The 27780-nt window shown below is 40.2% G+C and overlaps 1 protein-coding gene across 1 annotated transcript in view; it reads left to right on the top strand.

Annotated features, from left to right (window-relative positions):
• Window positions 1–27780, top strand: part of IL1RAPL2 (interleukin 1 receptor accessory protein like 2) — a 376072-nt gene that overhangs the window by 180325 nt on the left and 167967 nt on the right. The window contains exons 2-4 of the mRNA XM_068412045.1: window positions 5547–5820; window positions 20798–20984; window positions 27389–27542. Coding sequence (XP_068268146.1) covers window positions 5547–5820; window positions 20798–20984; window positions 27389–27542 — 615 coding nt within the window. The remainder of the gene's footprint in view (window positions 1–5546; window positions 5821–20797; window positions 20985–27388; window positions 27543–27780) is intronic.

The raw sequence follows: 27780 nt of genomic DNA, 5'->3' as shown, positions 1-27780 counted from the left end.
AAACTTTTTTGCCAATAAGTTTGAATGGTCTAAATCTTGCTAGAAAAATTCAGAAATTGGCGGAGTAGAGAAACTACAAAGTCTATGAGTGATCCTCTTTTTAGATGTTGTGTTTCTACAGCAAAATAGTCTTGGCTGATGATTGCTGAATCTAGATGTTACTGTGATAGACATTAATTATTTAGTTAAAGCGGGTAACAGGGTGGTAGGAGAAACATTGCAAAATTAATCCATCTTGAATCATGATAAACTTGTTTTTTTTCTCAATATTGAAGCTTTTTCTCCATGTCAGAGATATCAGCTGAGATGTCTGTTGGGAGAGTGGATTTTTATTAATTGTTTTGAGAGTGTCCTTCGAGCATCTGCTTTGGTAGGGTCATCTTAGCTGAGGGAGCTCTACAAGCAAAGATCTTACCTTGCTTTGGAGGTGACATCTGTGATTTTGAAGAGTGTGCATGATTCTCCCCTTTAAGAGTCTAAAAAATTTGCATCCCTTTTTGGACTTCCTTAATGGAGTGCATCTATTGTTGCTATGTGTCTGCAAACCCTGAGCATGATGGATGTCAGTTCCTGGACTCTACTGGCTAATATATAAATAAAAATATAACCCCTGTATCAGAGGAATGCTTTTTTTTTTTTCTGTGTATTTACAGACACAAGCATTGCTTGCTTTGTGGAACAATAAATTTAATACATTAGCTAGTATATAATTTTTTTAATTATTTATTTGTAGATTTCAATTTAAAATGAGATTTTCAGGTAACAAGGTAGGCAAACATGTTTAACAATGCCATGATATAAATTGCTGTAGGTGACAGATCCCTACAAAAATTATTACAGGCAGATTCACAATGCAAAAAATTATTTATATGACAGCAAGCAGAAAGACAAATTACTCTGAGACTATGTACATGCTCTTCTATAATTGCTCATAAATTATTATGGTTCATGTTAAAATGCATCTAGACTCCCTAGACAACTAGATTTATTTAAAATAAGAATAATGGGAAATTACCAGGAAATGTTTGGGGAAGGAGATGCAGTACAGGCTTTGGGTGATTGCTAACATAAAAGTACAGTAAAATATTGTCAGCCAACTTAATCTATAATTTGCTTAATAATTTTGAAACCTTAATTTTCAGTTTCCTGTCTCCTCAGGTTGCATTAGCCTGGATAGATAACTGGGATGGGCCCAGTGGGGCCCCACTGTCCTTAACTGCTGCTGGGCTTCCCTGCCCGCAGGGGACATGTCGGGACTCTCTCCTGCACCCGTGTAGGGCTCTTGTGTACCTGAACGCTTCCATGTTCTATGAAATAGGATTGAGTTTAGTCAGTTGGGTCAGAAGTTGTGCTAACGAGGTGGGGGGACTGGCAAATGGATGGGCAAACCTTGTTTCCTTAGGAAGCTGGGCTAAAAATGGAACAATGTTTTCCGTATCCTCTTAATGCTCCAAGTTTTAAAAAATATGTCAAATAATTGTCTTTATTGAAAGTGTCTAAAATACACCCACAATAGATAGGATTTAATTTGAATGGGCTTTCAATCAGGGACTTATTAAGGATCAGCTGATTATTGGGTAGCAGAGAAAAGATGCATATACATTTATTATATAATAAGTGCCTCTCTCTAATGCCATTATTTTTCTCTCCTTACCACCCTGATTACATTACATATTGACAGCCAGCCCCAAAAGAATGACAGCAAACTTTGTTCCGGATAATGGAGTGCTAAACTCCGCCTAAGCAGCTCCAGTCATTTGCAATGACAGCTTGGAGAATACTCCAAATGAATCTAACGGTGCTCACGCTCCAGTGACTGACAGAGGAAAAATCCCAGCTTCCTTCCCCGTGAGCGCGGGGAGCCTGACCTAGATTTTAGCCTCTACTGCTTCATAAGAGGAAACATTCTTGACTGTGTATTTAACAAGAAAAAAAAGAGCAAGGGGAAAAAGTAGTAGTCTCCTGTTTGATTAGCCTTTCTTCAATAATTAAGATTGAGTCAAGGCGCTCTGTGAGACCTCTCCTCTCCGCAGATGTCATCAACTCTATAATGAATGGTTACTCTGTTCCCTGTGCTCTCCTCTCCGTAATTATGACCTCCCGGCACGCTGCGGGGAGCGGGCTGCCGCGGGGGAGCAGCCGGCGCAGGCAGGGCCGATGGGCAGGCAGCCTGCCTGCACCTTCCCCCTCCGTGCGCTCGCTGTGTTGGGCTCAGCCTTGCCGCTGGCTGCTGAAATTCTTCCATTTGGACGCTGTTAATGGGGGAAAAGGTCTCTAGTGTAAATCTCCTTTTCTTTATTTGCTTCTTTTGAGATGCAGGTGCTGGGCTGGGGTCAGGTCACCGTGGCTGGTGCCTCCACCGCAGCGCTGGTGATGGCCAGCAGCGTGCCAGCCCCACGGTCTTGCTCTCCGCTGAGAGCAGCTGGAGATGGGTTTTGGCCACTCCAGTGACCTGGCTGTACAGAACCATTCAGATGTCTGTCATCTGTTCCACTGTGCTTTATACACTCCAGCAGATGTAATTTTGTAAATAAAATAGTAGGGAAGTGCACACTAGAAGGGAGAAGAAATTTTCAAATGACAGTGGAAGCTGAGGCAGATGGAATGACACTGAAGGATGCTTGGTGTTGTTTTGAGCTGTGCTTTGACAAGTTGTTTGGTGTGGATGTGGGAGAAATTTTATTGGAAGCTGAGGCGTTTTCAGCTTCCAAAGCTGGATTTTCATGTTGGGTCAGTACCTAACTCCGTAACTCTTCCTAATTGTGACTCTGCTCCGTGAAATAAATGAAAAACTGGCACCTTTCTGCTTGACCCACAAGCTTTCCATGTGTGTCTGAATGTCAGGTATTCTTTATGGTGGGTTAACTTTGCTGAACCAGCACAGGTTTGAAAGCATTAGATGACATGACAGGATTAGATTGACAGAAGATTGACAGAATTAATTAGATTGGCTGGATTAGTTTGGATCTAAATTCCTGTTCTGGGCACCCCTATTCATTTCAGCTGATGCCCCTACTTAGACTTTCGTGACTCTGCTAAAGCGCAGGAGGAGGGGTGCCTTAGAGAATACCTGTATGTCCTGGCGAACAGGGATGAGCCATCTGGAGAGCTCAGCGTTGCCTTTCCCATCCCTTGCTGAGAGAAGGCGGCTGTAAGCTCTGCGCTGCTCTTTAATTGTAAACTCACACCAGCCTAAAGAGCAGGGCTTAAAAAAAGCACAGAGCTTTTTTGAGGAAGCTCTGTGTGGAGTACATTGATACCTGCTCCGTGTAAAAGCCCTCAAAGCCACCTATATAAAATAATGTATGGTGTCAGAAACAGTCTTTAATGTCAAAGTGGATTGGATGGGTTTGTGGGACTGGGAGAGAGTTGGGTTTTTTCCAGCTCTGCTGCTGGTTGCCCGTGTGTGTATAACAGCATCGCAGAGAGAGGTGAATGCAGTGTTTCATGGGGTACTGGCAAGAGAGTGAGTTACAGTGTGCAGCTTTCATCATGGCGAAGGATGTTATAAACCTGGAGGGGATGCACCGAGAACAAATACTTCAGTACGTGATTTTCAAGTCGCAGTTATCCCTACTTGTCCTGTTCTGTGTGGCACTAAGCTATGAGAGGGAGAACAGAGAGGAAGAAGTGATGCTGTAGCAGTGGAGAAAAGGAAAGTCAGTAAATTGCTACTGTTCTTTCATTTTATGTCATTAACAGTAGCCATTAAAAGAAGCAATGAATTTTAATTTAAATCAGCAGGATGTTTTCAGCAAAATGAGAATGGAAATGAAAACTGAAGTTAGTTGAAACTCTGTGTACGTAACTTCAGGTGAATGATTTGGGTTTGAGGCTTTTTGTGTTGAAGAAGTCAGTTGGTGCGACCAGCTGCTGCGTTTGCATCTGACTGTGGGGTGGGTGGCAGGAGCAGGTACCCTGATCCGCACCACTTGGGGTGAAGGTGTTGTACCATCTCCCTTCGCCTGTCAATGCCCTCATGACAGTAGATATATTAAAAGTATAGTTGAGTAATGGGTTTCCCTTTCCTCTTGAGCCTATGTTAGTTTGATTTACAAGTAAAGTTTGTTTTACAACAAGATGTTACATGGAAGTTTATGTATTAGAAATGCATGAAAGTGGTCAGTGTCAACAGGTTTAAAATATGGTTCAGTTGCACGGTTCATGTGGTCGCAGTACAATTAAAGCTGATTTACTGCAACGGGAAAATTAAAACCTTCCGTTTATCATGGTTAGTTTTGAAGGATTCGAGAGAAGCCTGAAAAAGTGGTAGATGTAATTTAAAAGCAGTAAAAGCTACTAAAAAAAGGACTAGATCTGATATTCCACCACATGTAGAAATTTTGGGTCACTACATTTGTTTGGAAAGTACCTAAAAACATCACTTAATGAGTGAATGCTGTTGAAGATGTATATGAAATGAAGAGTGTATGAGAATAGCTAACACTTAGAGTTTGAAAATTGATACTGTAAATGCAGAAGAGGCAACTTGAACCTTACTTGGTTGAATGTGCAGTAGCTACATCAAGGGTAAAGATGTTCCACTTACATGTAGCTGGGTATGATCAATAAATTCTAAAAACTACACATTTCATCAAGTCTATTAATTTTAGGTAGCGTATTTGCCTATCAATGATCTAGCTTTGCAGTCATCTTCTTTGGTTATATTCTTGGTTGAATTTCAGGCTTACAGTTTTTCCAGCAATAAAAAAGATTGAATTAAAAGATCTCTGATATGTGAGGGGGGAGTTATGTGTCAGTACGCATGCAAGTTCTAGGATTATATTGTAACTAAGATGGTTTAAAATAATGGGAGAAAAAAAGGTAGGGAGAAGTAATTTTTTATTAAACTGGCTGACATGTTCATTTTTAAAGTAAAGTATCAAGAAAACTGTTTCAAAAGTTTTTGCTGAACAGAACATCAAATGATCCCTTTTCATGTTTGTACAATTCCTGCGTTAAGCTTGATTGCATAGGTAGCATGTTGTAATTGTATCCTGTTGTACATAATATATACCTCTACAGTTTGAGTAGGCTGTAGAAAAAAAAAAAAGCTGGGTGGAACTGCCTTGAAAAGAAAATGATAACTGTCACATCTGTTATTTATTTTTTAACGTAACATAATTAGCAGAGGTGGATGGAAAAGTTTTAAGGGATAAGATTGGGATCAGATGCCCATGTACGTTTTCCTCCAACAAGGAATTTAAGAATTCAAAACTGCTTTACAGGGGCAAGTAGTTAAGGTGAAAACGCTTGGTTTATTTATTAAAGAATTAGTGTTTTGGGAATGAAAGTAATGACATTCTAAATAAATGGAATTGCGCACGTCCAATGTGCTCTATTTATAGCCTGTACATTTGCATTTACACGTAACTGAAAAAGGTGTATAAAACCCTTTAATTGCCACTAGCTGCTTCAGGTTTTTCACGTTGCTTTAAAACAAAGGTTCTTTTAATTATTTGCATTGCATTTCACAAGCTGCCTTTCACTATCTTGAAAAAAGTATATCTGTATCTAATATTTCTTTATTATTGTTTTGCTTTCAGTTGATGGTTGCATTGACTGGTCAGTGGATCTCAAGACATACATGGCTTTGGCAGGTGAACCAGTCCGAGTGAAATGTGCCCTTTTCTACAGCTATATCAGAACTAATTATAGCATGGCCCAAAGCACAGGTCTTAGGCTTATGTGGTACAAAAATAAAGGAGATTTAGAAGAACCCATTATATTTTCTGAAGTTAGGATGAGCAAGGATGAAGACTCAATATGGTTTCACTCGGTTGAGTTGCAAGACAGTGGTTTCTACACGTGTGTTCTAAGGTGGGTATTGTGTTAAAGTCTAACTAAGAATCTACGGTTTGTCTTGGTTAAAAAAAATGTTTAAATTTAGCTCTTAGGATTGAGATATTCTTCCAGTTAATACATACTCATTATTTTTATTGTCATGGTTATATATGTCACATAATGCTATGTCTCAAAATGAATTCCCCTAGTAATTATAGTTACCTCTTCCGATAGCTATAATTAAACATGTGCTTTCACTTAATTACTTTTTATTTTAAGTCCAACATTTGCAAATTCTCAATTTGCCATAAACCTTCAGAAATGGATACTTCTTAAATCGTGAAGTATTTTGGTTAAGTAATGCTCTTTTTCAAATCCTCTGTGTTATTCAAGAGTTAGACACAGTTTAAATTATTCTGATGGGGTTAGGCCATGGGGAGTTACAGTTCTGTCTGGTTTTGAATAAACGTTTATTTTAATATACAGTTATGATTTCTCGTAAATTTAAGCAGACCTCGTTTGGTAAGGCACTGAAATGAATGTCTCAGAAGTATTTTGGAACTGTTGGATGAGCCTTAAATTAAGCATGTGCTGGAGCTCGTGATTTCCATCATGTGGATCTGATGTCAGCTCTATGCCTAAAATGAGAAGATAAAAAAGGAGGACTCTTTAAGAATGAATTAATAAATATTCCTTAAATGATACAGTTTTGAATTAAAAGGAGTTTACAGATAGTTTATATGATTTGGTTTTAAACTGTTTAGTTTCAGAGAATGAAGCTTACTTCATCCTTCTCTGCTGTTCCATACTGAAATTATACACAGGTTTGATGAATTTAATGTCAAATATTTGCAGCAAAATAACAGCACTGTTCAGAGCCCAGAATTTTCTCTCTCTCCATCTCTGCTAAGTCTTGCTGCTTTGTCTCAGCTGCCTCAGTCCATTTTGATGGTGAGCAACACTACTAAAATCAAAGATTGTGCTGTGGTGCATAGTGGTTTGTACTGGGGACCAACATCCAGTTTAAATATCAGAGGAAGATACCAGACTCACTGTTAAGTCTGTGTTGCAGCTTTGGAGTTAATTATTCTTTTTTTAGCTCCTCTATCACACGTTTGGTGTTATATGAACTCCGTGATTTTGAAATGTTATGGGAAGATAGTGATTTACATATGTCATGGGAGCTATAGTTTTTTCATAGAAGTCACTGTTGTGATAGTCAAGTTACTAGTTTAATACTCTGGGAATTTTAATGTGAATCCTATGTGAAAATGAAGAATTGATCTTGGATCAAATTCCAGGACATACTTTTTTCTGGGAAATTTTGAAACTCTTTTCTCATTTACATGACAAAGTAGTTTTGGTAACAAATGGGCACGTTGTTAAATAATTCATTCATGCATTCTCATCATTTTCAGATGGAAACTACATGGCATGCTTCTTGGAAGGCATTACACAGCAATAAGATCTTCCTTGTCAGTTATGCAGTTTTCCTACTTTGGCTAGAACTTTCTTAGCTAATTATAGATATTTTTACCTTTTTCAGATTTATGTCAGAATGCAGAATATTATATATAGTTGTTACACATAAAACCCAATATTTCTTCCTTTACTGAATTAATTTTTTCTTCTAAAAATTTGATAATGTATCCTTGCTGTTATTGTTTTTGAAATAATGAAAAATAGCAGAGGAAATAGCAATAGTAATTTATAATAGTAACAGTAATTTATTTTAAAGAGTAATTTATTTTAATTTCATTAAAAGTGGGCTAGATGTAATGTTGTGAAATATGATCACTCTTTCGTGGTAAACTATCCACACCATTAACTGTGTAATTTCAGATCTCTTAATCCATTTTTTTGAAGGGGGATAAGAAGATGTTTGCATTTTAGTCATTAAGCAGCATCACCTGCTTTGTGAGAGTTAAGAGGTCACAAATGAGAGCGGTAATTCTAGAATATGATTTTATTTTCTAGAAACATTAACAGTTTCTGTTACAAATGTCTTCTTCTGTAGACTGAATGAATAGAGAGTGGTATAGAAGACTCAATGCAGTGGAAGTGAAGAGGTGACTGTGTCCATCAGTGTGCAACACTGGATTTAAGATTGCATGGATAGTTGAGTCTTTTGGTTTGGTAGCTGAATGAAGAAAATTGGGGAGGAAAATGATTTTGATTCAGGGTAAATGTAAAACTTTTGAAATTTTTCTCAACAAAGACGTTTTCATTTAGGTTCTCTAAGGGAAAATCAGAAGCAATTCAAATCTAAATTGATGTATTTCTATCCACTCACCAAGGACGTAGGAAGCCCCGGTGCAATTCCCTGGGCTGCTCAAAGGGTGAGAACCCACATTTCTGTGTCCCAGTGGCCAGGGTGTGCTGCATTCAACCACTTCAGGCCTCTTGCCTTAGAACCGTTCTGTCTGAAATTCGTACTTGGCTATGCAAAAGGACGCAAGGGAGTGAGATGCTTGGGTGCTGTGCTAAGGCTAAGTGGGGACAAGAGGTCCCTGTCCCAGAAGTTGTTTGTGGCTTGAAAGGAAGGACATACTCGAGCTGGGAAGATCTTCTCTGATAGAAGGGAATTGAACACCAAGGGTTTTTAAAAGCAAGTCATGCATAAAGGATGTCACAGACAATAGTGAGAGCTATGCTAATTCTCTCTCACCCAACTTGTTACTTTTTTCCCAGTCAAAACAATGTGGCAGATAAGAAAACTGTATGGGGAAAATGGCAATTGCACATTTCACTAAATTTCCAGTTTGTTGAAAAGGTTCTTCACAATTCTAACCCCCCCGCCTCGATTTTCAAGAAGCTGCATTTTCTGGTTGCTTACGGGTGCTTGTAGGATCAAGGCATTAGTATCTTTGAAGCGGCTGGGAGGAATTTTTCAGAAGCTGCTTGAAAAGGGAGGGTATGAACAGGTGAAGGATAGGCTGATATGACAATGATTTGGAGATGCGTAAAAATTAAATGTGTCAGTGAATTCTTTCTTATACACAGTTGTCATTTCAATAATCATAATGTCTGTTTTGTAAATGAACCCATAATACTGAATAAAATTAAGGAATTTTAGAGCAGCTTTAATGAAAGAGATTGCTTCTCCAGGCTGAAGAGGTCTGATATCATAATTTTCATATTGCCTTTCCTTTATTAACCAATTAGACGTTGTTTCATAGGCAGGTGTGGGTGTGTGTGTATGCATTAAAACTTACTTCTCTCTTCTCACAATACGCTTTGACATTGAGCTGACACTCAGATGCAAACCGAAGTGTGGTCTTTTTCTCCAGCGTTAAGCATGGCTGTAACATACTAAGGGGTCCTGATTCTGCAGGGATTTTTAAAAGAGTGCAGAGTTGAGCTGTGTTAGCTAATCTGGGTGAATTCCATGGATCTGCTTTGTTCTCAGGTGCCTTTTCTGTGCCCAATCAGGGATGTTACTAGCAAGATCCAGTGACACCCAAAAGGGATCCTGACTCATGGATAGATGTGTGTTTCATTACAGTTCCCAGATAAATGCTGGGACATTTGTATTATGACTTTACTACCCAACATGGACATGCTGCGTCCTGGAGGTCTCTCTGCAGTACAGGCCCTGGATATGCCATTAATCTTCCAGCACCCAGCAATGCTACTTTCAGATAAAGCTGTCAGCATTCCTGTTACGGAGGTTTGGTGTTCTGGGATTTTCGCGTAAGTACTCTGGATCAAAGCATCTTCACTGAAGGATTGAGACATGAGAGCACCAAAACCAAACGTGGAAACTAAACCAGATCTAAATGCATAGGGTAGCCCTAAAGTTCGGAGTATTTAAGACAGTCATTTGCCAGATCATGTGTTGCTTTTTCTCTCTGAACAAATACATTTGTTTTTCTGTGTTTAAAGCCTCTGTTTTTTAAAGAGGGAATGAGAACTGGGCCTACTTAGATCTTCTTAACCTGATGAAAGAAGAAAGATGAGCTAGGGAAGAAAACTCAGCAAAGTTTAGCTGCACCTTTGCCCTCAGCAAGGGACTACTCCTGGAGCCCTTTCTTATAACTGGGCCCAGCTCTGAAATAAACTAAAGTACCAAATAAATGCTTTATGAGCAAGACCAGTAAGAGTAAAACATTAGTGCATATTTGCTGTTAATTAACTGTTGGTGAAATAAAAGAACTCAGTTCCCATAATGTGAATCAGGAGCATAGAAAGTGTGGGCCTTGAGGGGGTGCAGGGAAAGCAGGTTTGTGGTTGCCAGGCTGGCTGACGGAGCTAAGCCTTGATTTTTGTATGGGATGCAGAATAACAAGAGAGTGAGGGCCTCGAATGCCTATGAGGCAATAAGCCTGCAGGTCTTTAATACCAGCATTTGATGCCAGAGAACTGCCAACAAATCAAGTTAGGAAATCTGCATATCCTTTTTCCCTTACTTTGTCCCTATCTGCACCGTTCTTAATGGAGAGCAGCATTGCTATGGACATGCACAGAAGAATCAAGCCTTTGCTGAGCCAGTGGTGAAATACTGAGATATTACTTTCTGAGCAGTAATAAAACAGACTGATAGTAGATTTTAAGCCTTCTGGCTTCTGAATGTCTGTGAAGCGCATGACCAGCAAATCGAAATCAGATTTAGACAGCCTGGAGGGGCTGTCAGTAAAACTTCATTTGCAGCATAACCTTTGTGCTCTCACTTCAGTGAGTGTTAGGCGGAGCTGAGGAACTTGTTGCAAATGCCTACAACCTGGACTGCAGTATGCACCCATCATCCTAGGAAAAGTTGCACCACTTTTCTGAGCGCTGTAAGCCTGGCTTCCAAGCGAAAGGAGAGTTTTTTTTCAGGTCCAGAAACCAAACAGGAAAGTTGGACTAAATCATGAAGTGAAAATATGTAGGGGTAAGGTTGCTTTCTCTGCAGCCATCTCTCATGGTTCTTACAATATGTGTTTTAATACAGTCATTCATTTTGTTGGTAACAGTATTTTCTCATTACAGAATGTTTCATTTTCAGGTGCTTTGGCTTTATTCAGTGCTCAACTGTTCATGACAAAGGTGATTTTGTGTCTTAAATCCCTTTGAATGCAGTGTTATAATTCCAGTTTAGTCATAGAATACCTCCTTCCATACACTTCACTGGCAAGTGCTTTTTTCCCCATAGATTTACTCTGAAAAGGTCCAAAGATGATACTTTCTAGTGGGCCAGTGTCTAATCATCAGATGTCCAAGAGGAGCACATCTAAGTAGCTGACAGATTAGACATCTCATAGTTACCTCTCAGACTTGCACACTGGTGATCAGCTTTCATGGCTGTACCATCCCAGGCATGTCTGTAGAAGCCAGATAAATTTCACACATAGAGCAAGTGCATGGATTCAGCATGGCATAGTCTTCCCAGGCTCTGTATGACACTAGCATTAAATGTCATGCATTAAAAGTGTGTGACATTTCCCACATTAAAAGTGACTGATTCTGTATAAACAAAATCCCTGTGATATATGGTATTCAATACTTGCGTACAGTGTTAGAGCAGATCCAATATAAAGTCAGTATGATTCATGATAAAATAAAATTTAACTTACTGAGATATAATGTTTTGGCATTATCAAAATGCAGGGGAAAGTAGGCTCAGAATGTTTCTACTTTTCTATCTGAAGTTGTGTAAAAACTGATGGTGCTCCTGCAAATCATTTTGATGAAATTCTCTTTATTGAGAGAAATCAGTTCTATCTGTTCTTTTGACACTTGCGCTTGCAGAAAAACAGAGATTTGTTTCTTTTCCCTGGTGATATGTACATTTCTGCTCACACACCCTCCTTCTCTAAAGTTTTAAAAGACAAAATGTCCATCCTCTGTCTTTCTGAAAGCCAGTGTTTACTGTTGATGAGAAGCTGCAGGAACAGTCAGCACTTCGTGCAGAAATGCCCACGTTGCTCTGTGGTTGAAGAGCACCCAGCAACTTCCCTGTTGCAGCAGAATGCACAAGAATGAGAATATTGTGTATCCTTCAATTTTCCTAATAGTAAAATCCCAGCTTTAGATAACCTTTAAAATGACCGACGTTGCTTTCTAGTCCCTACAGATTGTCACAGTGAAAGCTCCATGTGCTGCAGTGCCTCAGTAATGTTTCAGCTCACTGTCACTGGTTGCTCATGGAAGAAGTGCCTTCCCTGGTGGGCTTCAAACCATGCCTGGTGGAGAGAAAGGATGCAAAGTGGAGTGACTGCTTCCTCATGCAGTCAACTTTGCATGCAGGAGACATATTGCTGAGATGTTGTTCAGTCCTCCTCAGCCTTAGATCCTCTCCAACATGTCAGGGAGTTTTCATTTCCCTTCTGTTCTCCAAATAACCATGGAAGAGATGTGCTTACCCAGGCACCACTCCTGTTGAAACCCATATCAAGCCAGCTGTAACTATAACACATCAGTAGACAATGTTGTACCTGTCCTGTGAGTGGACAGACAAATGGAAGGTTTCCTGAGGAAATCCATCGTGCCCAAAGTACAAGGTGACAGAACCATAGGGAATTAAACTGGTATTTGGTAAGTGATCCTGGAGGATAATTTCTTCTTTTCTGGCAAACACTTAAGGGAAGACACAGCCAGGAGGACTCAGGTTCAGGACTCAAACAGCTCTCATTGCAAATTGGCATAAGGACATTCACTTCATGATTCTTCATGGTAGCATTCCTTGTATACCCTGTGAGTTAATAACTGATCCACTGGTTTACATGCTCAATTGCCCATATACAACTGAGAGGGGCTTGCCTTTCCTCATTGCATCTACAAGATAGGACTTACATGGAATGAAGATGGATGTGCTGCACAGGTTTTATTCCCTGAGGCAACAAAATCAGTGAGGTTTAGCGATGAAGACAACTCTGGGTATCCTGAACGCAACTTTTGTTTTGCATGCTAGGTGTCTAGTGAAAAAAAGCATAGGGGTGTAGATACCCTAATTCACACACTGTGTGGTTTGGAACAAATAAAGGAGAAAGTGTTCAGTGCTCTCAGAAACAGGGTACTGCAAATACAGAATTATTGGAAGGGGATTTCTTAATACTTTCCTGGGAGCAGTTGTCCCTGTGCCTCAGATTTATGCCATTTGTAATGGGGCTTTTCAGTAAGACAGTATAATTTAACAGTAATATCCAGAGTTCTAATAGAAAATTATTAGGAAATAAATGAAAAGGGCTTAGTCATTTGCAGTAGCCATCCTTAGGGCAACTTGCTGCTTTGTAATTCTTAAGAGCAAGGAAGGAATTTTCCCTGAGAGCAAACCCAGCCAATTACAGGATTTCTTCTGCTGGAACAGGATGTGCTGAGGCTGATAGAGACCAGTTAGTTCATGAACTTAGGTGTGATATGCTGAGATAACCTGGTGTTCTTTTGACTTCTGCATTTCTTCTGTCTTCTCTACTATCTTTTCATATATTAATTTCTAATAACTAACATTTTGAAGACTTAAAAAAAAACCCAACCAAAACCAAGGAACACCGTTGACCTGTGTGATTCAACTTAAATGCTAGATTTTCTCTCTGAGCCTGAGTAGTCCCTGTTGGATTGACTGACTGCTGACTTGTTTGTTTTTCAGTTGCTTCTGTCACGATGCAGCGGTCAGCAGGATCAGTGCATGTGTGTGTGAAGGCAGCCAGAAAAGAAGTAGCTCTTCCTGACCCTTAACCATGTGCAAATCAGGCTGGCTGTCACTTACTATTCTCAGAGAGACTTAAAAAACATGATACTAGAGATTATCCCTGAAGTTTCAAATCATGGCCTTGCTGTTACGGGCTGTGTCACTGACTGTACTAGGCACATCCTGACAGTTTTGTGTCACATTTCCCCCTTAATAAGGTTGCTAGCTGAAGTCTAACTTAAATTTAAACTTAGATCTAAGCTTTGGTGAGAGACACCCAACTGTGAGAAACTCTACCCAACTGCCAGATCTGAACATCTTTTCTTCTCTGTTCCAATATCCAGGAAGCCTGGAAATTCCCTAAACAGGGCTAAACTCACAGTGCTGAGTACAAGTCTTGCTTTTAAGTGCCTCTGGTGAGAATTCTGTTCCTGATAGTTAACTTGAGGAGACATCCCTGGATATCTGTTTTTCAAGCTGTAATTAATGTGAACCTTTTAAAACTACCTTGTAGTGACTTTGCTCAGAAGTTGTTTCTTTTGAATAGTGATGGTATAGCCTTTCTTCATTGTAAAACATGGGCCTCTGGGACATCTAGTATGTTTTAGTCAGGCTCAAGTTGTCATCTTGTTTCTAGTGAGCCTTGTGTAGCGATTGAATCTTAGGAGAAAAGAAGTACAGAAAGAGCAAACATTCTTAAAGAGTGATGGGTTAGCTCAGCACAAATACTTTTTCTGCTTGAAGGGAATGGGGCCTTGAATGGTACCTCTCTCTGGATTCACAATGTGGGTCTGTGTTGGAGGATCAAAGGAAGTAGAGATAATGCAAGAACATTGGATTTGTAACATTGTACTGTTTTAGCACTTCATTTTCTGAGATCATACTTCCATGATGTTTTCTTTTACTAGTAGGATCTTGAAAACCAATCAGACATTAAAGGAGAGGTGACATGGGATTAGGATTTCTCCTTATGCATAGGAATTGGTATTAGAATTACAGTTATATAGCAATGAGCAAGCAAAATACAAGACAGGTATGTCTGGAGTTGTGCCAAGGCCAGGTACCACACACAGAAGCTGCAGAATCACTGCACCTCTTGGCCTATGGTTCAGGGAGCAACTACAGTGCCAGCCATCTGTTGAATTGTTCCTCTTCAGGCATTGCTCTCTCACTTGACAAATTGATAAGACGAAAAAATCCAAAAACTTTGAAGGATCTGTGATTTGTAACCTCTGAGAATGATTTACACTATAAGTGGGAATTTGATCTTTTCCAGACAATGACCCCAAACATGTAGCAATGGTACTCACAGAGAAATAAGTTATCACTTGAATGAAACCTTGGAAGAGTAAGTAATAATCCATTTGTTTTTAGGAAAGATGTTAAGTTTGTGTGATCTGAAAAAAAACAATGATAATAAATAACTCATTTTTCTTTAAGCAGATCACCAAACCATGACCTCCTTGATCTGAGCGAAACAAGCTCAGATATCAATGAAACAGCTTGGTAACCATTATGTGAAGTGTAAAATTTAGACAGGAATAAATTTATAAAATTCTCATTTAGAGAGAGGAAAACAATCAAATGCTCAATTAAGCCTGAAAGCTGATAACATAGCACGTTCTTAGAGCAGCTGATAGTGGATCTGGTAGTGCATTAACTGCTGTGGACCTTCAGATGGACAAAGACGGTTGGTGGTGTAGTTATTGCTGTGATTGCTTTAACTCAGAACGAGCAAAGATGAGTGTAAGGGTTGACCTATATAGTCCTGCAATCAGTATTTCAGTGAGCCAATGAAAATGTCATTAAAACAGCCAGAGTGTTTAGGTGTGTTGGGAGAGATCAAAGTCTGAGCTGTGCTATTCCCTGAGAACTGCTTTGATAAATACACTTCCCAGTTTTTGGATCTACCACCATAGTCTTCGTTCTAAGACCAAAGTCTTAGAATGTAATAAAAACCTCAACACTTAATGAAAAATGAACCTGCAAAAAAAAATTGCAAATCGTCTTGTATAAATATGCAATTCAAATTTAGGGATGTTTTTGATCTAGAAGATATAAAATACTTAACCACTTTGCTGCCTCCTTCCTCTTTATAAGAAAACCGATAAATGGTGGGGGGGAGGTTCTGTGCATAGTAGAGACAAAATTGTTTTATTTGACTCTTTTAACAAACCGCCACTTAGCAGAAACACAAATGACAAAAACATTTTTTCCAAAGTTGTGAATATTTCCTCTAGTTTGAATTCAGCCTTAGGGCTGATGAATTGCCTTGAACCCAAAACAAGATGAAAAATAATTTAGGGATTGACACTTCAATTTCAAATGTGCTTTTTATCCATTTCTTTATATGCTCCCTTTTTCCCCCTCTTGTCCTTGCTTCAAAATCAAGCCAAACTCACAATCTTGCTTGCTTTTGTTTTGAGACGTGTTGAACTCCCTTGGTTTCCCCCATGGTTTTCCATTGGATTCTAAGATGGCTTCAGTTTGTGGTTCAAAGCTAGTTCCAGGTGGCCTAGGGATTACAAATGCCTTGCCACCAGGACAAAGGAAACTGCTGTATGAACTCTGGCAAAGCTAAACCCTTCTTCATATTTCCAGTTGAGGGAGTAGGCCCAGTTTCTAACTAGTCCCTTGAAATAGGGAATTACAAATCTTAGTTTCTGTGTGAAAACGTAAGACAATTTTTTTTCTTTGTACTATGGAGTGATTCTTTCTTTTCTTCCCTCTTGCTGTTCCTCATATGACCACTGCTACCTCCTATAGAAATGGAATCCATTGGAAATAGACTTCTCTGGAAAAATGAATGGTTTGGAAACCTTTCATAAAAGACAAATTATTAAAAAACCCACTTTCAGACTCATGGGCTTATTTCCTTTACATGTGGAAAGTGGGCTGTCTTCAGACTGCCAGGTTCATTTGGGTTCCAATGTTCTCTACTTATATACAACTCCTCTAACCTGGGCTCACAATCCTGAGATCACCACTGCAAGCCCTCCAGCATCTTCCTCATCCACATGGAGGATGCTTCCTTTTTATTCCTTTCAGCCACTGATTCTGACAGCAAAACCTGGGTTACCAGCTTTGCTGTTGTTATCTACTGTTCTTCTTGTGTTCCACCTTTCGTCATTAAATGTGCTTATATAACCTTTCCTGCCAGTCTGCAAACTGCTGGGAGCGCTGACCTCTCCCACCAAGCTCCGTGACCATGTACTGAAAACAAAAGTGGATCCTCCTTTTTAAAATTCATAGGCCATCTGTTTAGCTTTTAAAAGAAGAAAAGCAATAAATGTAGGATTCATGCTAGTCGGTCTCCACACCTTTAAAAAAAATACATATATATATATATATATATATATATATATATATATATAAAAAATACCCTTACCATAAACAACTTAAATGCAGCTAATCAAGGAGAGCCCTTGTGGACACAGAGGTCCTGAAAACAATTGGAAAGGAAGAAATGGATCCCTCCCAGCACAGCAGCTCTGGGGGCTTCCTGAGGGACCTCTATAGGTGAGTTCCCATCACCTCCGTGACCTGCGTGGTGGCCAGCACCATAATACTCCTGCCTGTTTACCCAGGTGGTAAAAACAATGCTGTAGTGACCATGGACTGCCTGGTGATCCCCTTCCTGAGCTCTCCCTCAAGCTGTCGCCTTCTAGAGAGCCCCTTTATGCCTCAGGCCCCAAAAGGGAGGAAAGATAGCCCGTTCCCATGTGCCAGTGAAACCAAATGCACGTTTTTCTGCAAATTACAGTTCAAATTACCAGGGTTTTTTTTTCTGTATAGGACAATGAACAGGTTCATCTAGTAATTCCCACATGAATGAACACAGTCAATTCCCATGGCAATCTTCTGGTTAAAACAAGGGGAATGTATCTTCTTAGGAGGCTCTGTCTCATAGCATCTGAGCTGACAGAAAAATGGTAGCCATGGGAGTCTCCAAGAAAAAGTCAGCACAGACCCATCACGTGCTCGGAGGGACTGAGTGATGAAATCCTGGGGAACAGCTTGCCTAGCGCAGGGAGGAACGGCTCATGTCTTCTACAAACTTCGTCTCCCGGCCTTCTGCCTCAAAATGGAGAAAAACAGTGAGGCTGATCAAACTGCTGTTTCCTTTTGCACGACTGAGATGTAACTGTTATCCTGAACTGACTAGATTGAAGGAAGGCTGCGGCCTCATTCACTGGAGTTCCTGCAGAGGTTGCCCTTTTTTGAATTACCAGCTGTAGCACTAACATGAATGGTTGCTGAAGAAGCATTCATAAAGCTTTCAAGTCTATTGCTGTTGGCTTAGTGAGGGCTTTCTTCATCATTGGCCTGAATGGATTTATTGTCTCGGTCATGGAGTGTGAACAAAAGTGATAGTGCTCACCAGGCACTTAGTTTTCTCAATTCTACTCAATTCTAATTGTAACTAATGAAAAGAATACTACATTTTTAGGTCGTGGTTCCAGGAAGCATTAAATAGAAGTAGCCTCCAGCGCTGTTCAAAATACAGTCTAAATAATGCAAGATCCTTAGCAGAAAATACAGCACTATTAAATAACACCAAGTAATGGACAACTATTCAAAATCATCGTTCTTGATTAGCCTGGATCATTATTACTGAGCACATGTGACCTTACTTACACTCAGTAATACTCATAGTCATTCAGGAAAGTTAAATAATCATTACTGATTAATTGCTATTGATTATACTGAGTGGTTGTGTCCATATTTTGTGGATTTTCAGTGCTATATTAGGAAGCATTGAAACTTTCCAAATATGTTTTGTTTTCTTCTAAAAAAAAAAAGATAACCCTTTTCAAAAGCAAGTAGTTTGGGAGAAAGTTGACTTATGTTCCCTAAATCATATAACTATTTCTGAAAAGCTCACCCAAAATGATGCATTTTTTTTGGTCCAGAGAACTTTTGTTTCAGGTAAAATAATACATTTTGTGAAGTTTGTGAGGATGAGATTTTTTTGTAGCCTCTCAACTGGAACGCATCATGGCTGTGTGCAAAGTGGCCTTTCCACTCTGAGGTGAGGGACAGAGAAAATACCCACCGATTTTATTATGTAAATGTACAGGCGGCATTTTGAAGAGGAAGGGAGTAGGAAGGGGGAAGTCTGGTTCTGCTGAATATGTAACACTAACGATGCTGAAAATGGGAGGTTTCTGAAGATTGCCTGCTGATTTGCCTTGCAAATGCCTCTTTCTGCAAATACCTGCTCATGGCACACCTTTGACAAGAAGCCATTTGCACAGTGTTTTGTCAGCGCTTGTTTAGCGTGAAGCTTAGTGCCGTGATGAAGAGTCCCTGTAGACCTTTTTATTTTCTTCCTAACTACAGGCTCGCTTGACAGAGTGACATGTTGAAATGTTGCATAAGAAAAGATTTGTTATGAAGCGTGTAGGACTTTTTTTTTTTTTATATGAAAAGCATTGTCATAGGTCTAATTGGAGGGAGTAAGCAGCCAGTATCAGTGACAGGGTTTGACTGACGGATCACTTTCCAGGTGCGCAAGGCAGTTTCTGCCCTGCCACCCTCTTGCCTCAGCTAAACCACTTTGCAGCAGAGCTGCGATGGAAGAGGCACTGGCAAAGCAGCAATATCTCCTCCAAGAATTCTCCACAACTCCCCTTGCTGGGAGTAACCACCCAGCAGTCGGTTTTACTCCGGGCTTTTTTTGGTTGTGGAGCAGTCAATTAAAATGACAAAATGATGCATGATGGGAGGAAGAGGCTCGTTATATTGTCGCTTGTACTTTGTAGTTTGTTTTTAAAGGGCTCTGTTTGCCATCACACCTAATGAAGGGCAGAAGCTGACAGTCTGGGTTGCAACGATCCTTTGCAGAGTGGAAATGCTTCACAGTAACACCACAACAAGCACCAGTTTGTTTTTTTTTTATTGTGCGTCTGATAGCTCTGTTAAAGATGCAAGCCTGGAGGAATTTAATTTAATCCTGTTCATGATTGTGAGGCATGGGAGCTGGGCTGGTTGTGTTTATTCTACCCTGATATTAAGAAAAAATAGGCATATCTCGCAGTCCGCTCGCCTGGGTTTAACTCTGTCAAGGTTCTTTGGTGACAGAGCAGGCAATGGTTGGAGGTGCTAAGGGATTACATTTTAAAAGGTTTTAGGGCCAAAATGTATCCGTGTAATGACCAGTCTGACTTCTTGCGTATCTGCACCCGGTGCCCGCGTGCAGGCGCTGGCAGCGGGGCCGCAGGGCCCCTCTGAGGGGAGCTGAGGGGCTGCCCCACACTGCACACGACCGGTTCCGGCCGGTCCCGGCGGCCCCAGCGCAGGGCACAGCTGAGCCCCTCAGCCAGGCTGGCGTCGCCTCGGGGACAGCGAGTGAGGGGAAGGGCAAAACGCTGCCGGGCAGCGAGGGGTGAGGGACAAAGTGTGAGGGACAGCCGAGGGCCGGGCGGGAGGAGGGAGGAGGCGCCCCAGGCCCTGAGCTGGGACTCCCCTGCGGCCATGGAGGAACCCGGGGGAGCTGGTTTTCCTGACAGGAACCACAGCCATGGAGGGCCCACGATGGAGCAGGTGAATGTGTGAGGAGGAAGTAGTGTCAGAGAGGAGCTGTCATGGACAGACCACAACCTCCATCCCCACCCCTGCGCCTCTAGGGGAGGGAAAGGTAGAGAAGTAAAAAAAAAAGGTGAGAGGAATGTGCTTTATCTTTTTTGTCTTTCTCACCATCCAAACCTATTTTAATTTGCAATTAATTAAAATAGTTTCTTGCAAGTGGAATCTGTTTTGCCCATGATGGTAAGTGGTAAGTGATCTCCTTGTCTTTATCTCGATCCACAAGCTTTTTCATCTTATTTTCTCCTTCCCAGCCTGTTGAGGGGGAATGAGAGAGCAGCTGGGTGGGCAGCTGGCAGCTGGTCCAGGTCAACCCACCACAATATCACATGCTGTAGGATTTTATATAGCAGTTACTTCACGGGGAGGAATTATTCCTGTATGATATGCTTTAACATCCAGCACATAACCCTTCTTCTCAAATGTATAGCACTGTATTGGAATGATATCTCCTGAAGGTGGGAGAGAAGGAGGGAGAGGAGGAGTGTCTGTGACACATAAGAGGAAATGGGACAGTGTATCCTGACCAACATTTGAGATGCCAACAGGTTCCTGTGTTTATAGACTTGCAATCTTGAAAGAGCTGCTGTACTGGATTAGATCACTTGTCAACTAAATTTCTACAGGGTTCTTCAAAGTAAATCAGAAACGAGCCTTTACATTTTCTAGTAATTCCTGTGTGTTGGAAATGTACAACATGACAGTCACTATTTGAATGTGTCGCTGAAGTGTTTGTGAAGATGAGAGCTTAACAAAGCTTACCAAACATGGTAAAAAGGAGGTAGGATAAATTAAAACATCTTTCTGTCCCTGCAGAAACTCAACGTATTGCATGAAGGTGTCCATGTCCTTGACGGTAGCTGAAAATGAATCTGGGCTTTGCTACAACAGCAAGATCAGATATCTGGAAAAATCAGAAGTCACTAAGAGAAAGACAATCTCCTGTCCTGATATTGAGGATTACAAAACAGGCAGTCAGGAGCCAGATGTGGTGTGGTACAAGGTAACTGTTGCTGTCTTATTGTTATTGTGCTGAAACTATACAAAACTTCCACTGTTTTCAGTCTGAGGCATAGAGATGGCCTTTTCTGAGCCTGCAGCAGTTTGTGACTGGTCTGGAGGATGCTCCCCCAGTATTACAGAAGTAATACTAAAGTACGGGCAAAACTACACAGTGTAGTCATTGTCCAACAGAAATCAGCATCACTGAGGATGTTCTGTGCAGGAGGTCACATGATTTCTCTAACAGCAATACCACATTCCCAAACCACTGTGCCTCTGTACCAGTTTCTACCTTGGTGGGATGTCTCCCTACCTGATGCTGTAGTGGAAACAAAGGGAGGCAACCTACAATGCCCCAAAGGTATATCGGCACCACCGGTGTCACTAGTGCTACCCAGTTAATTTTTATGAAGTCTGTTGGGTAATTTCACCAAGGGTTGTTAATTATTACCAGTCTTCTGGGTAATTTCACAGAGATGCATTTACTTTTGCTGAGGTTCATTGAGTAATTTTACTGAGGTCTGTTAGATACTTTTATTACTCGGCAAGTAACGTGGCTGGCTGTACCTTGTCCTGTCAAGTATCGCACACCACTTTCAGCAGCAGATGTATCAGTGATGTGTTTCTGTAGCTCCACAAGAAAACAGGAGAATATCTAAAATATGGGTTGTCAGGCAGACCTCAGGTACTAAGACCATAGCAAAGTCTGGCAAATTTTACCCATTGCCTGGACTTGGACCAAAGTGTGACATTTGAAAAGCCCTCAGGTATGAGTTGGTGCAAGAAAGAATGAAGAAGAATAAAGAGCTGAGAGTCAGAGGGAACAAGAAATAGTTAGGCAAGAGGAAGAGCTCAGTGGGGTCCATGGAAAATAGAGTATGGATTGCAGGGATAAAGGCAGAATGAGTTTAGGACAAATTTGGTTCAGGTAATGAAGACAGAAACACACAAACTAGTTAAATCCTAAATTTTGAGTACTTGATTTGCCAACCTTAATAATGTTCTTTAAAGATAGTTATTTTGTTTGAAATAAGTAATATGTGCAGAGCTGCAGATTTTTTTTCTCCTTAGCAGGTTGCAGCAGAAAAGAGCAATTATAAAAGTTGTCAGCTATTTCTATTTTTCACCAAAATCTCACATGTTCTTTCTTATAGTAACAAAACGTGTGCCATAAGCCACTGTTAATATAAACAAAGTTTTTCTTGCAGCCATTGAAGCTGTTTCTCTCAGCATATGGGTGGATACCTTCAGTGCTGTTCATACATAAAATATACGTATTCAGTTAGGTCTGAAATCTTGAAAAAGAGGGTACCAGAGAGAAGCTGTTTCTTGCCCTATCTACCTAGGTGTTTCTGAACACCAGATCATTGAAGATCTCATTTTTTTGCAAGAGCATGCTGCAAAAATAGTCTGACAGAAATAATCTTCGCTGTCATGGAGCAGAAATAAGTCTACGGAAGATGCGTATACAACCCCACATCAACAATGATTTGTGCTGCCAAGAAAGGAAACAAAAGGGTCTTTGTTCCGTATACCCACACGTGTTATCTGGGTTGCACACACAGGTTGTGGGACACCAGGCTGCAGTGTGACAACTGACCGACAAGTCATAACCGTGCTGAAATTGAACAGAATTGATGTGGTTGGATGATAACAGTTAGACAATCAAAGTTGACAACTTTTAGTCTGGCTTGATAATGAAAAGAGACATGAGTGGAATAACCTACTACTTATACCTCCTTATCCATAATTAACAAGAAGGTGAACAATCAGTTCAGTGCTTAGACAACACCTATGGTATTTGGACCTGAGTCAGGAAGCTCAGGAATATGAAATGTCAATATTAATGTTATGCGGAAGGTGTATATGTCAGGTTATCCCTTGAAATTTATTCCTGAAACAGGGTTTTGGAAAAATAGTCTAGAGGATATTATGGTTAATAGAAGTCTGCCTCTTCAAAAGACCATGAGTCCGGTTTCTAGAAAATAAGTAATTACTTAGATTTCAAAATAATATGATGAGTACTGGGGTAACCCCTGCAAACCACAAGATGGGACTTAAGGTCATGCTGTGTGAGGCAACGTGTGTAACAAAAAGCAGGTCCCTTCTCTCAAAGAATAGTGGAAAGTGGTATTCCACTTCAGGATCTGACCCTCACTTTCTGAAGAAGGCACGTGTTTCCAGTCATAGCACACTGGACCGTTAAGTTTTTCCCCCTCTGCCTTTGTGATTGAGTTTGATGTGTACATGAAGGTGTAATCAGCCACTTTCTTGTGTAAATCTGCTCTAGAGGCACTGGGGGACAATTCCTTTTCATTACGCTGAAATATTTAGAGATTTTCATCCAGAGGGAGACCATAAGTTGTCCAAGATAGAACAGTAGATAAATAAATGTGAGATATTCTTTATACCTTTGGCTGAAAAGAGAAATCCTTGTGTTCACGAGAACCTGCCAGTTTGCTGGTAGTTGGGGAGTTTGGACTTGTGACCATCAGACGAGAAAGTAATGGTGCAAGCCCACCATGTGCAGGACTCGCCCTGCCTTCCAGAAGGCTTCTCTGTGTGCAGGAATGAATTAATCTAAGCCAATAATTGCATCAATTTGCAGGGAGTTAACTGTAATTTAAACAAGCTCTTAAAATAATTTTACCTGAATAGATTTCTATATTATTCACACCTGATAATAATAAAACATTTGCTATGATGATTTGTTTTAACAGTAGTATGAACTTCACTTCTGGATAGAATTACACTGCATGAAATATTTATTTTTAAAGATTTCCACACAATTAATGCCATTGATATACACAGAGCACTTACGCCTCTTAGAACTGTTTTGACAAGAAGTATAAGGATTTTTTTGTGTCAAGGCATGATTGAATGAATGGGATTTAACAGTAAGAGCAGTTTCATGAAAAATCAACTGCCAGGAAAAAGGTACATTACATCTAGAATGCAGTCTTAATCCATTTCCACCATCTCTTTTCTACTACTGGGTTGAAGAAAGGGCTGTGAAAACAATCAAAATGTCAGGTGGAGGATGGGTAGTTGTTATCTACCCTACAAAAAATAGAGTTGTTGAGGTGCTGCCACTTAAATTTCAAGGAAGAGAAAAAGCAGCATAATAGTGCACAACTTAATTATTGGGGGGAAAAAAACACCAAATATTTAAGATGTCTAAGGAAAAAAAATAGGCTAGAAAAAGAAGCTTTCCCATTCTTCTAGCCGGTAAACATGATGCAACAGCAGAAAAAAACAATTAATTGGTTAAAAAAGCAGCAGTCGTACAATGGAGCACTTACCTTTTTAGAGAAATTGGCAGACCTCTGAGAGTAAAATCTAGATTGTTTCCATGAGATGAAGACTAGTTAGATTTTTTTTATTGGTTTATTTCTCTTCCATTTTTGTTGCTTAAAATACAAATTCTTATGATTTTCCAGCTTCTCCCCTTTTTTGCTTTTAGTTTTGTGGATTGAACTAGTCTGTGAATAACAGGCAGAGTGAAACAAGCATTTTCAACATATGTTTAGAGAGCCTGCACGGTCAGTAGAAGAAAAATTAATTAGCTAAAATATGGGAAAGAAAGGCTTATAAATGATCTTTCGAGGTCCCTTCCAATCCCTAACATTCTGTGATTCTGTGAAATATTTTTTAATATGAAGTGTTTTAAGTAGATACAAAAAGAAACAATTAGGAAATTAGGGGTACAATTCCAACAGAACAATTCCTCACTGTAAAACCACGGTAGCACAAACATTGTTAGTGCTAAATCACTAATCTCTGTAACAGTAAAGATGTCGCTCTTCTTATTACAAACATGTAGTATATAAAAATATGAAGTGTATGAGAATGTGTCTTCGATCTCTTTGCTCCCATATTTTTTAAAATAGAATCATAGAATCGTAGAATCATAGAATGTTAGGGGTTGGAAGGGACCTCTGGAGATCGAGTCCAACCCCCCTGCCAGAGCAGGACCAGTCTAGGGCAGGTTACACAGGAAGGCGTCCAGACGGGTCTTGAAAGTCTCCAGAGGAGACTCCACAACCGCTCTGGGGAGCTTGTTCCAGTGCTCTGTAACCCTCATGGTAAAGAAGTTCTTCCTCATGTTGAGGTTGAACTTCCTGTGCTCTAGCTTGCATACTTTGCCCCTTGTCCTATCGCAGGGCACAAGTGAAAAGAGGTTGCCCCTTTCCTCTTGACACCCAGCCCTCATATATTTATACACATTAATCAGATCCCCTCTCAGTCTTCTCTTCTCCAGACTAAAAAGCCCCAGGTCTCTCAACCTTTACTCATAAGGCAGCTGTTCCAGTCCCTTCATCATCCTCGTAGCCCTCCGTTGGACTCTTGCCAGTAGATCTCTGTCCCTCTTGAACTGGGGAGCCCAGAACTGAATAAATAGAGAATATAAAACTTGTAATGTATGATAGGGTCTTTCAGCGCTGCACTGAAAGGGTGCATATCTGAAATACGCTTAGTTTGTGTATTCTGGAAATTTTATTCCTTCTAAATTAGGATTTAATAGAACTGAATCATATTCTTTGCCCAGTGTTCAGATTTAGTTACTCCAAGTAGGTGGTTGATGCACCTTTAAATAGGACTAAAAGATTGAGTGCAAATCAGAAAGGCTTTAATGGCATTTTCTGGCTCAGATCAGTGTCCTGCATGAGTCTCAAGTGATGTCAGTGTGATTTAGTAACAAAAATAAGCTCTGATTCTTCTTAGCACAGCAGATGGGATCTGGATTCTGATCATTCTCTGTCCTCGGTGTTTAAACTAAAGTTCACATGCAAGACAAGATTACACTTCCCTTACAACTGTACTTTGGAAACAGAAAGGTAACCTAAACACTCAGTTACCTGCAGTAGAGTAACATGGTTTCAGTATTCAAACTCTGACTACATTGTAACTGAATTTGGCCTACTAGGGATAGGGGTAAGTGCTTCAGTGCTCCATTTTCAAGTGCAAGGCCAAAAACTCACAATGCCATCTTTTTATTTCTTTATCCTTTAATTTAGAAACTGGCACTGTGGATTTGGAATGTGTACGGAGTCCCATGAAAAAATTATATTTGTGTCATTCTGATCTCTTGCTGTCATGCAATATATTTACATGCCAATGTATTTTCTTGTTTGGTTGTTTTCTTAAGAGAAAACTTTGTTCTATTTTGTTCACTGTGTTGCTGACATGTCTCTTGCAGATGGGCAGACAATGGGGCATAGGTCTGGGCTATTTACATGAATCTCTGAAGTTGCTGAGCCTGGTGTAGCTGATGTGAGATTGTTAGTTGCAGTCTGAGAGCTTATTCCATGTTGCCACCTTGAGAGAGGGAATAGAGGGGTGTTAAAAGTACTCGGGTCCTGTGTTGCTTTGTGTACTCTGGGCACAGAATTAGCCAGCGCCTCCAGAACTGTCAGGAGTACTGACTGTTTTAGAGAACTGAGAAAAGCGTGAGTTTGTTTGCAGGCAGAACAGGCTTGATGCTATTGAGAGACAATAAATATATTAGCTTAAGGTACTATTTTAAAGAGCCAATGATCAAATTGTGCCTATGCTTTTAGTTCAGAACATTCCAAGAGGAAATCAATCATGAGTACTGTTAGCATGGAAGGTGACTGAGCTGGCTGCAAGGATACAGTATGTTAGGAAGGGGAGAGCCTCTTCTTGCACTATATCACACACTACACAGAAGGACTCAAATGCTCTTCCAGTAGGACCACAATTCATAGTGGTGAATCTAAGTCTGCCAAAGAACAGCCCAGGTCTGCCTGGGGAAGTCAGTGAGAGCTGAAGGCCATCAGTACTGTGTGCTCCATCCGAGGACACACATGGGGGTGATGCTACAAAGAACCCAGTGATGGGAAAAGGTTGAATCAAAGCTCATCAGGTGCCAGAGAAGCCAGTGATGGGAAACAAGACCATAAGGAAACCAGGCCTTCTGAATTCTCTTGGTCACAAAACTCCTGTTGTTCTTCCTGTTTTCTTCTGTTGGTGAATGTTTCTAGCCTGAGACTGTGTGTAAAATTTGCCTTCGGGCTAACTCTTAACAGATGTTGCCCTTACTCCCTTCAAACAGAGATTTATTTTAACGGTCCATCCTAAAGTAGAGGTCTTGGCAGTTGTTCATCATGAAAAAGGGAAGATACTTAACCATTGCTTCAGGGCACCACATTTTAAACATGGTCCATGTGATACAGTAGGAATTACTGAACCTTGAAAACATTTCTGTTTGATTTCTATCTTCAAGTTAATTCCAGTTTCAGATCTCTGTGCTTTCTGAAATTATATTTGAATTTGAATTGCAAATATATTGAGATGGTTGTTTACTTATGTATAATACTGAAAATCTGATCAGGTAGCACTATCTTATGTCATCCAATTTTGGCAATGGATTTTTTTCTGCAGGAATGTAAGCCTAAAATGTGGAGAAGCATTGTAATTCAGAAGGGAAATACTCTCTTAATACAAGAGGTCCAGGAAGAAGATGGAGGAAATTATACCTGTGAACTAAAGTTTGAAGGCAAGCTTATACGAAGAACAGTTGAATTGAAGGTTACTGGTAAGAACCTTTATTCTATGCCAATAGCAAAAATAAAGCTTTGAAATAATAATAAGTGGTTTTCACATCTATTTGATAGAACTAAGTCCAAGCCAAATCCCAATAGCCAAGCAGTCCCAAACTAGGGGAAATTTATGTCAAGATCTTACAAAATTCCACAGAAGACTACTTCTGCCTTTTGCTTTGTACAAAACCTGGAAATGCTGGTTATAAAGCAAAAGGTAGAACAGACCTAAGT

This window comes from Nyctibius grandis, chromosome 13, assembly GCF_013368605.1.
Source record: "Nyctibius grandis isolate bNycGra1 chromosome 13, bNycGra1.pri, whole genome shotgun sequence".
Classification (NCBI taxonomy): Eukaryota; Metazoa; Chordata; class Aves; order Nyctibiiformes; family Nyctibiidae; genus Nyctibius; species Nyctibius grandis.
Note: the sequence above shows the minus strand (reverse complement) of the source record. Positions and strands in the feature narration are given on the sequence as shown.